At 37.7% G+C, this 14618-nt stretch overlaps 1 protein-coding gene and 1 pseudogene across 1 annotated transcript; one reads left to right on the forward strand and one right to left on the reverse strand.

Moving 5' to 3' along the window:
• The first annotated feature begins 6178 nt into the window (after nt 1-6178).
• Nucleotides 6179-7299, forward strand: LOC110284161 (olfactory receptor 14J1-like). Its single transcript, XM_021149849.1, has one exon. The coding sequence runs from the start codon at nt 6278-6280 to the stop codon at nt 7238-7240; it is 963 nt and encodes a 320-aa protein (XP_021005508.1). The 5' UTR covers nt 6179-6277; the 3' UTR covers nt 7241-7299.
• Nucleotides 7300-11889: 4590 nt separating this feature from the next.
• Nucleotides 11890-14618, reverse strand: part of LOC110312238 — a 9439-nt pseudogene continuing 6710 nt past the window's right edge.

The raw sequence follows: 14618 nt of genomic DNA on the forward strand, positions 1-14618 counted from the left end.
AGACAAATTTCAGAGAAGAGACTGAAGGAATGACCATCCAGAGACTGCCCCACTTGGGGATCCATCCCATAAACAACTACCAAACCCAGACACTATTGCAGATGCCAAAAAGAGCCTGCTGACAGGAGCCTGATATAGCTGTCTTCTGAGGGCCGTTGCTAATGCCTGGCAAATACAGAAGTGGATGCACACAATCATCCATTGGACAGAGTACAAGGTCCCCAATGAAGAAGCTAGAGAAAGTACGAAAGAAGCTGAAGGGATCTGAAGCCCCATAGGAGGAACATCAATATGAATGAATCAATTCCCCCAGAGCTCCTTGGAACTAAACCACCAATAAAAGAAAACACATGGTGGGAGATGTGGCTCTAGCTGTATATGTAGCTGAGGCTAGTCTAGTGGATCATCAAGGGGAGGAGAAACCCTAGGTCCTGTGAAGGTTCTATGCCCCAGTATAGGGGAATGCCAGGACTGGGAATGGAAGTGGGTGGCTTGGGGAGTAGGGGGAGGGGGAGGGGATAGGGGATTTTCAGAGGGGAAACTAGGAAAGGGGATAACATCTGAAATATAAATAAAGAAAATATCTAATTAAAAAAAGTATCTCTTAACATCAACGGACTCAATTCCCCCAATAAAAAGACATAGATTAATATACTGGATACATGAATAGGACCAAGAATTTTGCTGCATACAGGAAACATACTTCAGTGTCAAAGACATATACTATCTCTGAGTAAAAGGTTGGAAAACAATTTTCCAAGTAAATGGTCTCAACAAACAAGCTGGAGTAGCCATTCCAATATCGCATAAAATTGACTTTCAACCAAAAATCATCAAAAAATAAGGAAGGACACTTCATACTCATCAAAGGAAAAATCTTCCAAGAAGAAATCTCCATTCTGAACATCTATACTCCAAATGCAAGGGTACACACATTCATAAAAGTAACTTTACTAAAGTTAAAGCATTCACTGCACTTCACACAATAATTGTGGGGAACTTTAACACCCCACTCTCATCAATGGACAAATCAGGGAAACACAAACTAAAGAGTCACAGTGAAACTAAAATAGTTTGAACCAAATGGGTTTAAAAGATATCTATATAATATTTTCATCCTAAATATATACTTTCTTCTCAGCATGTCATGTTACCTTCTCCAAAATCGACCATATAATATAATCAGTCACAAACCAGACCTCAACATATATAAGAAGATTGAAATAAACCTTTGCCTCCTACCAAATCATTACAGATTAAATCTGGTCTTCAATAGCAAGAAAAACAACAGAAAGCTCACATATACATGGAAGCTGAACAACGCTCTACTCAATGATGACTTGGTCAAGGAAGAAAGAAAGAATGAAAGAAAGAAAGAAAGAAAGAAAGAAAGAAAGAAAGAAAGAAAGAAAGAAAGAAAGGAGGGGGGAGGGAGGGAGGGTGGGAGGGAGGGAAGGAGGGAAGGAAGGAAGGAAGGAGGGAAGGAAGGAAGGAAGGAAGGAAGGAAGGAAGGAAGGAAGGAAGGAAGGAAGGAAGGAAGGAAGGAAGGAAGGAATTAAAGACTTTTTAGAATTTAATGAAACTGGAAATACAACATACCCAAACATATGGGATACAATGAAAACACTGTTAAGAGGAATCCTCATAGCTCTGAGTGCCTCCAAAAAGAAACTGGAGAGAGCATATGCTAGCAGCTTAACAGTACATATGAAAGCTCTAGAACAAAAAGAAGCAAATACACCCAGAGGAGCAGACAGCAGGACTTAATCAAACTCAGGGCTGAAATCAACCAAGTAGAAACAAAAAGAACTATACAAAGAATCAACAAATCCAGGAATGGTTCTTTGAGAAAATCAACAAGATAGATAAATCCTTATCCAGACTAACCAGAGGGCACAGAGACAGTACCCAAATTAATAAAATCAGAAAATAAAAAGAAGATATAACAACAGAAACTTAGGAAACCCAAAAAAATCATCAGATCCTACTACAAATGCCTATACCCAACAAAACTGAAAAATCTGGATGAAATGGACAATTTTCCAGACAGATACCAGATACTAAAGTTAAATCAGGATCAGATAAATGATTGAAACAGTCCCATATTCCCTAAAGAAATAGAAATAATCATTAATAGTCTCCAAATCAAAAAAAAAAAAAAAAAGCTTAGGACCAGATGGGTTTACTGTAGAGTTCTATTAGACCTTCAAGGAAGACCTAATACCAATACAATACTCCTCAAACTATTCCACAAAATAGAAACAGAAGGCACTGTTCCCAACTTGTTCTATGAAGTCACAATTATTCTGATACCTAAACCATACAGAGACCCAACAAAGAAAAAGAACTTCAGGCCAATTTCAATTATGAAAATCAATGCAAAAATACTCAATAAATTTATCGCAACCAAGTACAACACATCAAAATGATCATACATCATGATCAAGTAGGCTTCATCCCAGGGACACAGGGATTGTTCAATATATGGATATCCATCAATATATTATCAATATATCACTATATAAACAAACTCAATGGAAAAAATGTGTGGTCATTTCATTAGATGATGAGAAAGCATTTGACAAAATCCAACGCCCCGTCATGATAAAAGTCTTGGAAAGATCAGGAATTCAAGGCTCATACCTAAACATAATAAAAGCAATATATAGCAAACCAGTAGCCAACATCAAACTAAATGGAGAAAAACTTGAAGCAATCCCACTAAAGTAAGGCACTAGGCAATGCTGCCCACTCTTTCCCTACCTATTCAATATAGTACTAGCCAGAGTAATTAGACAACAAAAGGAGGTCAGAGGGATACAATTTTGAAAGGAAGAAGTCAAAATATCACTATTTGCAGATGATATGATAATATACTTAAGTGATTCCACCAGAGAACTTCTAAACCTGGCAAAGAACTTTAGCAAAGTAGCTGGATATAAAATTAACTCAAATCAGTAGCCTTCCTCTACTCAAAGGATAAACAGGTTGAGAAAGAAATTAGGGAAACAACCCTGTTCATAATAGTCACAAACAATATAACTCAGCACGTGAGAATTTCTTTCTCAGCCTGTTTATCCTTCATGTAGAGAAAGGCCGATTTGTTTGAGTTAATTTTATATCCAGCTACTTCACCGAAGCTGTTTATCAGGCTTAGGAGTTCTCTGGTGGAATTTTTAGGGTCCCTTATATATACACTATCATATCATCTGTAAATAGTGATATTTTGACTTCTTCCTTTCCAATTTGTATCCCTTTGATCTCCTTTTGTTGTCTAATTGCTCTGGCTAGGACCACATGCTTTTGAAGACTGTCCCACTTTCTCTATTAGCTATTGCATTGTTGTGATCAAATGACCAGTAAGATACTTTTGGAATAAAGAGTTTATGTTGGCTTAAAGTTTCAGAAGATACTTCGATCACTGAGGAAGACATGGTAGCAGGAGCATGAGGCTGCTGGTCATATTGCATCAATAGGGAAGAAGCAGAGAGAGAAGAAGTGGAGCCCAGGGGGCTGGTGAGATGGCTCAGGGGGTAAGAGCACCCGACTGCTCTTCCAAAGGTCCGAAGTTCAAATCCCAGCAACCACATGGTGGCTCACAACCACCCATAACAGAGATCTGATGCCCTCTTCTGGTGCTGTCTGAAGACAGCTACAGTGTACTTACATATAATAAATAAATAAATAAATAAATAAATATTAATTAATTAATTAATTAAAAAAAAGAAGTGGAGCCCAGGTTAGAAAACCTCAATGCCTGGTCCAAACATACAACATAATCTAAAGAAACACAATCTTCCTAAAATTCCAACAACCTTCTGAACAATGCCACCCATTAGGCACCAAGCATTCAGACATATGAGCCTGTGAGAGATATTTCACATGGAAAGCTCATTACTTGTTAAAATGGAGACTTGAAATGAATCACCTTTACAGTGATTTTAAAAAAGAAGTGGTGTTCGTTGGAAGGTTGGAACTCATAAAAGGCTAACATGGTTTAATGCTAAGAATTCTTGTAATTGAGAATTAATATATACAAACATCTACTAAATATTTGCTTATTTGTGTGAAGCTTATACAAATGTGCATGAGTTTATCAATGACAAATTAACTGAAATAAAAAAATAAAGGAAAAAGGTTCTTTTCATATATAACTCTATAAACATAAACTTCAGAAAGCAGATTTTAAAAACTATTTCTTTTCCTTACCTTTAGTACTTGGATTACAACATCCAGTTAAATCAAGAGAATAATTAAGAGTCTCCACTGGGTGAGCTCCCTGAGGAAGAGCTCCTCAAAATTCCACACTCTGCACTCACAGTGTTTTTCTGAGAGCCAGCCTAGAGGAACAGCATATCCCCTGGTGCCTGGGCAGCTTCAGGTACCATGAACCTAATGAGAAGTTAAAGCATCCTTTGCTTCATATCACGTTTGAAAGCTCCTTAGTCTTCTCCTTATAAGAAAATCCTACAGCTTGATACTAGAACAAGGATGCTCTGTCTCAAGGATGCAATGAAATTTGTTCCTACCAACTAAGATCAGCATTGGTGAGTGAAACTTCTTCTAATTCTGTAAGATGCACCTGAGATTTAAGCAGCATAAGCAAGTATCCATGTCAGGTATCAGAGCTATGACTTCTAATAAGACTTAATCTCCTTCCTCACAGAATAACTTGAATAGGCTGGAAAATACATGCAGGGAGTTAAGCTACAAAAGTTGCATGAATTATAGTCACCTCGGTGCGTATGATCTGGGCTACCATGAGTACGCACTTCTTTGACTGCCTGTTAAGCTCAGAAGAATTTTAAACCAGAGAAATAGCATGACTGTCTTAGAATTATCAAATATTTTTGCAAGTAAAGTAGATGGGATCTCATAGGAAGACTTTCAAATACCAAACATCAAAATTCACTTTGAAATTGAAGTTTCAAATATCAAACTAAGATTTAGGAAAAACAAAACAGCATAGCCTTACAGTATGATTGATTCTTTGAGAGTAGTCTAAGAAATCATCATTATTAAATACAGGTTGTTGAAAGGGTTTGATAAGTAATAATGAGTGACGAGATAGAAGGTCAGTCAGGAAACATCTTGGGGAAGATAATGTTTGGCATGCCAAAGTTTTTGGATAACATTTATAATAATAAAATCATCAGAGACTAAGTATGAAATTAAGAAAATCATGGTGTTTTGCTTCACAGCTCAGCACAGCACCACATGGAAGCACTATTGGAACTGCATAAAGTTGAAGAATGAAACTGCAGAAGATGAAAGAGTCATCTACAACAACATAACAAGAGGTAATAACTAAAGAAAAAAATTAGTTGTTTGAATGAGAAGGTGAGAGAGATGTGACAGGTAGAGGTGGACCTGACCCAGTGGGAGATAGCTAACCATGAATTTGAGGATCTGAAATAGGAGCAAAGAAGCAAGAGAAAGGAAACTATAAGAGAATGCTGAGGATGGAACAAGGGCTTTTGTCTAAGATGGATGAGATGTAATATCTATCTATATAATATATAGAGATAGATGATAGATAGATAGATAGATAGATAGATAGATAGATAGATAGATAGAGAACATAGGAAAGACAGTGATCAATATGAGCAGTTGAGAGAGAGAGAAAGAGAGAGAGAGAGAGAGAGAGAGAGAGAGAGAGAGAGAGAGAGAGAGAGAGAGAGAGAGAGAGAGAGAGAGAGAGAGAGAGAGAGAGAGAGAGAGAAAACATCATACTGTAACAAAGCAGTCACTGATATTGAATACAAATGACCAAAGACTAAACACTGGTTTGGAAAGGAAAAAAAGGCAGAAAGAACTTTATTCCTGCGCAGATAAGAAAATGAAGAACTTAGTACACGGCTGTCTCACTGAAGTGACTGACATCTTTCTTACATTTATTCTGGGTTGTTTCTAATCATGTATAGTATGTACCAGTAACAGAGTTTTCTATACTCATCAGAAGAGGCTGCAATATATTACTTTGATGCTAAGGTCCTATGTACAAAGGTTACTATATGACCTCATTCCACTGCCTTTATTTAAGTAAAGCAATTTCAGCCATTCAGTTTTTTCTAATATTGACAAGTCAGGCTCTATTCCAGAAAATTCTTAAGACTTGTTGATTACATTTAAGGTTTCTAGTTCCAGGAAATTGCTAAATATTTGTTAGAACTGAATGCTCACTAAAACCAGTGATGACAAGTTCTTCTTGCTATCAGTAGTTTTCTTCTAGCTTTTCCTAAATAGAGTTAAACTTTGAGTCTCAAGAGTGACCATAATGAATGTGAGCTTCAAGACTGGATTCCTCCTCATGGGGTTCTCTGATGAGCGTAACCTTCAGATTTTACACGCAGTGCTCTTTTTGATCACATACCTGTTGGCCATCATGGGCAATCTGCTCATTATCATCATCATCACCTTGGACCAACGTCTGCATTCTCCCATGTACTATTTCTTGAAGCACCTCTCTCTTTTGGATCTCTGCTTCATCTCTGTTACTGTTCCTCAGTCTATTGCAAACTCACTCACGGACAATGGTTTCATTTCTCTTGGTCAGTGTATGCTTCAGGTTTTCTTCTTCATAGCTCTGGCCTCATCAGAAGTAGCTATTCTCACAGTGATGTCTTATGACCGGTATGTTGCCATCTGTCAGCCACTGCAGTATGAGACAATTATGGATCCCCATGCCTGCAAGTGTGCAGTGATAGCTGTATGGATGGCTGGAGGACTATCTGGGCTCCTACACACAGGTGTTAATTTCTCAATTCCTCTTTGTGGGAAGAGAATTATTCACCAGTTCTTCTGTGACATTCCCCAAATGCTAAAACTAGCTTGTTCTTATGAATTCATTAATGAGATTGCAGTGGCTGCATTTACAACATTCACAGCCTTTGTCTGTTTAATCGCCATAGTCTTCTCCTATACTCAGATCTTCTCAACTGTGATGAGAATTCCATCAGCTGATAGTCGGACTAAGGTGTTCTCCACCTGTCTACCACATTTGTTTGTAGTCGTGTTCTTCCTCTCAGCTGCAGGCTTTGAATTTCTAAGACCTCCTTCAGATTCCCTGTCAGCAATGGACCTCATATTCTCCATATTCTACACTGTGATACCCCCAACACTCAATCCACTCATCTACAGCTTGAGAAATGAGGCCATGAAAGCAGCTCTGAAGAAAGTGTTGTCCAAAGAAGAATTTTCTCGGAGAATGGTATATGTTAAAGCTATATTCAATCTCTAAAGAGACAGCAAACTTAGAGGCATTGCTACTATGTCCTAGATTAGAGGAGGGACAAATTGGATTTCTTCTAAGATTCTGTTTCAGTGTTTCTCTTAGTTATGTGCTTCTCAGAGATAGTTCTATCAAGTGAAAGATAATTGACCAGTAAGGATATCCATGGACTCCCTTCTTCCTCCAATCCCAATATTATTTCAGATAATTTTGTAAAGGATGCCCAGAAATTAAGAGAGATAAGAGAGTTAGTTTTGACAAGATCCAATATCAATTTAAAGTTAATTTTAGTAAGTATATTTCAAACTGCCATTAGGTAAACTGATTTTCTCTTCATGATACTAGATCCCTATCGCATGCTGTCAAGTTTCCTGCTATTCTTACATAGTTACAAGGTTTTCTTGCTCATAAAGTGTATAGTAACTATGTCTATAACTTATTCAGTCCTTACCAAAATTCACATTTTTTATGTATTCTTTTCCTAATCCAAGTGAATCAATTACTAGTTTTACTACATTTTCCCTTTTTACTAATGATGGAACAAAACTATTTTTTTCAAATAAAAGTTGATAAACTTATGATTCACATCAATGTTTGTTTATAATGTGCATTTACCTATATGTCTCACAATGTAAATGCTTTGTTCTCAAGTATAATTTATGTGTGTGCATATGATTATAGAAATAGGGACACATGATTACAAGTCAGTAATGAAGTAGATCCCAAGAATCTTCTTTTCCATCAGTGAAAATGCTCAAGTTAAGTCTTTCCCTATCTGATACAAAAAGAGACTCCAGCAAGATCCTTACCGTCAGTCAGGTAAAGCAAATCTATGATGAGTTCTGTGCGCTGAGCTGTAAGTGTTGAGAAGCTAATGGTGTTGCTCACTTGGGTTATTAATCTGCTTTTTCCCCAAAGATTCATTATTTACAAAGTTAAAATATAAATAATCTTTTACCCTCAGTGTTCAAATGAAGCAGAGCACACATTCTAATGACATTAGGAATGAGCAGGGTTGGAACAATAGATTTTTTAGATTATTCTACTGATTATATGCAATATTTAGTTTATTTTTATGTTAAATATTTAGCTTTATTTTAAACATGATCATCTGGACCTAAAAAATGAACTTATTCATGTGTGTAAGTAATTCCTTGACTTTTGTGACTCATCCTTTCTCCTACATGAGTTCAACAGTGGGCTGCATCTTCCTGGGTACTACTGTTTTATCCACTGTATTCCTCTAATACAGGAAATCATCTAGGAATTATATCACAATTGATAACATTTAATAATTTAAGCATTTTTCTCACAGAGAGAATTTTAAAAGTTCCAACAAGAAAGAAAACAATGACATAAAATAAAAAATAAATAACATTGTAGGTTTACCTGTGTGTGCCTCTGTGAAAATTTATAATTAGTTTTAAGAGGAAATGTTCTTTGATCTTTGTCATTTTTGCATATCATTAGACTGAACTATTATTGAAGGGGTGAGCCCATTGAACTTTAATCAGAAACTATTTGATAGTTTATGGAAGGAAAATATGTAATGCTAACTGTCCAATTAACTGTCAGAGATTTGGCCATAATTGGGCATTAGTAGCTTCTACATTTCACTCTTTTCTCAGTTTTCAATTTTTAATATCAGGGTTGCCTCTCTCTCTCTCTCTCTCTCTCTCTCTCTCTCTCTCTCTCTCTCTGTGTGTCTCTCTCTCTGTCTCGGGTTGCCTCTCTCTCTCTCTCTCTCTCTCTCTCTCTCTCTCTCTCTCTCTCTCTCTGTGTGTGTGTGTGTGTGTGTGTGTGTGTGTGTGTGTGTGTGTTTGGTGTGTGTGTGTGTGTGTGTGTCTTCTCTCCCACCACAGTTAATGACTCCTCTGGCCACTTGTTCATGTAATTGAATGCTATCTTCTCTCTACACCCAACCAACCAGTCAGTAATTAGTTCTGATTGTATCTTCACTGGTATTCTGGCACTGTAGATAAACATTTTCTCAGATTCCTGCACTGGATAAATAGTTCCTACCAACTTTCTGTTTTGAATGCAATATAGACTTATTTCAATTTGCATTTTATCATCTAAATTGTAATGAGACATATCTATCTATCTATCTATCTATCTATCTATCTATCTATCTATCTATCAATCTATCTATCTATCTATCAGAAATGAATGGCATTCATGTAAAGTGTAAATATATTAAGCATTGAATGCCACCATTTAAATTACCAACCTCAATCATAACACTCACAGAACCAAAGTAGTGTTCACATTCATATCAGTCAATCTTTTCTGCTCCAACCTTCTAACCCCAGGGACCATCAAAGCACCTTTATCATTACACAGTTGTTTCCCTTTCTGGGTTTATATCATTCACTCTTCAGCTGGAAAGTTTGTTGCTGAGTATGCCATTCTAAGGCTGAACCACATAGTTCACTTCTTTCTGTCTGAATTGTGTTCCATCACATAGACATAGGGCATCTACATTGCAGTAGTATGATTTGTTATGTCTTTTACTCAGGGACTATCTTGTTCATTATTTTGTTGGCTGGCAAACAACTACATTGACTGCAGTTCAGAATCATTCTAATAAGGGTTTTATGAATGTTTATATAGCATTTTAAGGTCATGTTTTAATTTGTTTTTTATTGTTTTGATTAAATGTGTGCATTGAAATTTAAAACATGTGTATAGTGTATTCTGTTTACACCCATGCTCTCTCACCTGCCTCTTATCCTTGCTGTCCCTCTTTCTCCCCTCGTCTCTACAGACCCCTTTCCTATATTTCCACATAATGTTCCTCTTTTTCCTTAGTGGCCTTCTCATTTTGACTAGGATGTATAGACAGAGATTTGGAACTACCCACAGAATAATGATGAGTTCACCATTTGATACACAACTGAAGGGCAATGGCCATCCACTCCCCAGAATTCATCAGTTGCAAACAGTTAAACAAGAGGAATAGGGGTAATATGAGCCTCTCCTTAGTGCATAACTAAAAGGCCCAGTTCTGTTTCAGCCCAATTCAGCTTTCCATTTGCAGTGGAAGAAAGAGGTGAGGGAGCTCATGAATCCTTTCTACCTCCATGTTGACTAGCTTAAGCTTATGTAGGGATTGTGGAGGCAATCATAGCTCCTGTGAATTTTATTAGTACAGTGGTCCTGTCATGTTCAACAGACACTATTTTTCTGGTTCTCCAAGGCTCTTACAGTCGTCCCATGCCCTCTTCAGTGATGGCCCCTGAGTCATAGAGATCAACTATATAACTTCATGGATAGCTTATTCTTTGTACTGTAACAAATTGTGTTTAGGTGTTAACCACTATCCAGTGCATAAAGAAACTTCCCACATAAGGTCTGATTTCATAGATTAATCTCTCAACTTAACTCATGTTTTCTGTTGTCTCTATAAGTGCCATAAATACAAGTAACCTAGGGAGGAAATGCTTTATTTCATCTTATAGTTCACAACCTATAATTGAGGGAAATTAATGAAGGAGCTCAAGAAAGAAATCTGGAAGCAGAAACTGAAGCATAAGACATGAAGAAGTGATGATTACTGGCATGCTTTCCAGGGCTTGTCCAGCTTGCTTGCCTTCTTCAATTCTTTCTTTCTTTTCTTTCTTTCTTTCTTTCTTTCTTTTCTTTCTTTCTTTCTTTCTTTCTTTCTTTCTTTCTTTCTTTCTTTCTTTCCTTTCTTCCTTCCTTCCTTCCTTCCTTCTTACCTTTCTTTCTTTCCTTCTTTCTTACCTTTCTTTATTTCCTTCCTTCCTTCCTTCTTTCCTTCTTTCCTTCTTTCCTTCTTTCTTTCTTTCTTTCTTTCTTTCTTTCTTTCTTTCTTTCTTTCTTTCTTTCTTTCTCTTTCTCTCTCTCTCTGTTCTCTCTTTCTCTCTCACTCTTTCTTTCTTTCTTTTTCAAATGATTTAGAGATTTATTGTAGTAATATTTACACAAAAGATTTAATGCTGCAATGGCTTTGAAACTAATAATCTAAGGATCTAAAAAATTGATGAAATTCATACCTTGATTTTTTATAACCTATAAAGTACTATTATGATTTTTTTTAAAAAAATAGTATTTACCAAAGTTCTGTTCTTAATGAGAAATAACTTTAAACCAAATATTACTTTTCTATTATTTACTTAGGAAAATGATTTAACATATTAGGAAAAAAACAGAAGGCAACTTGATCTAATAATTTTACAAGCATATTTTTGTTCTAATAATAGTTATGGGAAAAAGTCTTTGTAAAGAAAGTTAAGTCTAGGTGCTATAAAAGTCCTTAGCCCATCATATCACAATATAGAACGCATCTCTACCAGTTTGTTACCGCCAAGCACATAATTCTTCACACACTAAAGACATAGCTTATACACACAGCATGTATGGTGCTCTTAGATTCATCCCCAGCACTACAACACAACAAAGGCAAAGCCCCCAGATTAAAAGAAACCTCCAAAACTGGGCTTAGGCTTTCTATGTACAAATAGGTAAGAAGCAAGCTGCTTAAAAAATATGGCATATCAAGGATATAACATCTACTGTATATGTTGACAATCTAAAATGTCTAAACAAAGGTGAAAACATGCATTTACCAACAAAATAAATCCCAGGAATAGATGCTTATATAGTGAAATACTGCCTTTCAGACTCCATTTGCATCAATAACAACAGTGACTGACTCTAGTCCAAGGGCCATGCAGCTCAGAGCAGGCAGTCTTCCCAGTCACTGTTAGGAAATCATCATCAGCCAAAGCATGCACTGCATCTTCAAACATGTCCTTGGTAATTGCTGTGTCAGATTGTCCCTGAATATCTTCAAACAGCTGTTGGTACTGGACTGGTGTTTTACCCTTAAATAAATTAAGTTCTCTCCATGCTTCAGCTAATTCTTCTTTCCGTTTAAGATGAGCGGCCCTCATTCCTGTAGTAAGAATAGAAATATCCACAATGCCAGTATGGGGATCAGTTGCAGACTGCTTCAGAGCCTCCTGGTGGAGACATTTTGCCTCTTCCACATTGATTGCTTCAACTTTGTTTGAAAATCTTACTTTAGCATGGGCTTCTGCTAAGCGAATTAATGACCCTAGCTGTTGATGGAAAGCAGAAACCATCTCCCCACTACTCCTGATCTTCCTCATGTTTACATAAGTCTCAATGAGAGCCTGGCTGGCCTCCTCATTCAGCGGGGGCGTGATGGTACTATGGGCATATGCAATGTAGTCTTTCAGCACTGCCATGTCCAGGAACCCCTCCTTCACTTGCTCCTCACTTTGGTCGTACCATGAAACCAGGTGATGAGCTAGACTCCGGTCATATATCTCACCCTGAGGGTCTAGCATGAGGAAAATGAGGTCAAACGTTGACAACAATGTGTGCCTTAGTTGGATATTTTCAATGGCTGTTTTTTTAGGATTCCACTGAGACTCAATAGGATTTGCTGCTGTCAGGACAGAGGTGCGCGAATTGAGCTGGCAGATGATCCCAGCCTTTGCAATAGACAGAGTCTGCTGTTCCATGACCTCATACAGCACGGACCTTGTGCTTTCATTCATTTTGTCAAACTTATCGATGCAACATATACCATTGTCACTCAAGACAAGGGCACCTGTCTAGGGGACAAGCTGCCAGGTCTCAGGGTCTTTCATCACATAGGCTGTGAGGCCAACTACACTGGAGCCTTTTCCAGATTTGTACTGGCCTCTGGGGACCAGGTTGTATACATACTGTAGCAGCCAGAACTTGCTGGTACCAGGGTCAAGACACAGAAGAATGCTGATCTCAGCACAGAATTTACCCCTTCTAGTGTGACTGAAATCCTTTCTTGTTCCACCAAAGAGTTGAAGTAAGATTTCCTTTTTTTTTTACATCTTCATGATCATAAATGCTGGGAGCTAAGGCTGAAGCCAGCCACTCATAAATATCTGGCTTCCTGAAGGGTTCCTTAAACAATTTCACACATTTCTATGAAAAAAGTTTCTGTTCTTCTTCTTCATCAAGGCCATGTAGATGTTTTACATCTGTTTTCCAATAATGAATGACATCAATGTGAATTTTATAGACAGACTTCACATTGCTCACTGTTGGATTAACTCATAGGTACTGCATGATATATGCCTGTGATATTCACTCTGTGCCCTGGTTGAACCTTGTCTAAAAGATCATTTTGGGCAAAGAGGACAACAGTGTGAGGTGTCTGCCGAGCAGACATGTCTTCAGGGGACTCTTGAAGTTTGATCATTTACTTGTCAGAGAATAATGAACAGCTGTGGATCAGTGCCATGCTGTGGGTAGTGTGGCAGTGTACACAAGTGAAGGGCTCAGCAATTCTGTGTCAGTCCATCTCTACCCGGGTGGTGTGGGCACAGACTTGGCATTGGAAAAAGGTCTCCTGCATCTCCAGTATCAGCTGTGATATTCTGATGATCATGTCACTGACGGTGATGAGCTGATCAATGTCTTCTGGATTCAAGTTTCTCATACTCTTTGCCTCCAATGCATAAAAGGTCTGACTTGAATCTGATGTTCTAAGATGGAGTCAGGATAACAGTCAAAGAAGATCTCATTTTTAGCCATGTCAAAGGTTGGTAAAACCTCCTATGGTTAGGAGATGAGCTGTCTATACAAATTTTTGCCAAATGATTTTTGTGTTCACAGTTCACATTTAAAAATGGCTTCTCCATAATATTAATCTCTCCAAGTTGTTGCAGGTACAAAGGTTGAGTAATATCTATGCCAACATTCTCTTCTTCTTTGGCCAGAGGATCTGTAAAACACTGAAAGAATCTCTAAAAATTCTCTTTGCATGTTGCCACCTTCACATCTGTTTCACAAATCACAAGTTTTTGGCCTAGATACTGTTAACTTGCTACTGTGTCTTCTGTTGCTGCTCCATCAGACTGCAGATTAACCTGCAAACACTTTCTTGCTGAGCCCAGATCTGGCCTCTGCCTTACAGGTATGCATCTCACCCCACTTCGTGGGTTTCTTCCACTCAAGAGCTGGGAGTGCCATATGTCAGTGGTGAACTAACTAATATCCAAGTCCAAAGGAATAGCTGAAGAATGAATCTGAGGAGGGCTGGAAAACAAGGCATTCTGTGCAGTTGGGCTCTGCAGGTCCTCTCCTGGTGAGATGGGCATTGGTGGCACCTCTTCCGTGGAAGAATCGTCACCTCTATGTCTCCATTTGGGAGATGATCTGCTTCCCTCAATTTGAAGGGACTGAGTTGGGGTGACTCATGTGCATTGGCTACAGCAGCTTGGGGTGGATGCCAGAACAACAGAGTGCATAAACCAAGATCAAGTGTGTGTCAGCCCAGGAATGCAGGGATGTTTATATATATATATATATATATATATATATATATATATATATATATATATATATA

Source organism: Mus caroli, chromosome 17 (assembly GCF_900094665.2).
Source record: "Mus caroli chromosome 17, CAROLI_EIJ_v1.1, whole genome shotgun sequence".
Classification (NCBI taxonomy): Eukaryota; Metazoa; Chordata; class Mammalia; order Rodentia; family Muridae; genus Mus; species Mus caroli.

Bases quoted from the DNA above. Each gene is read 5' to 3' on its own strand.
- LOC110284161 (XM_021149849.1), top strand. From the start codon at position 6,278: ATGAATGTGAGCTTCAAGACTGGATTCCTCCTCATGGGGTTCTCTGAT.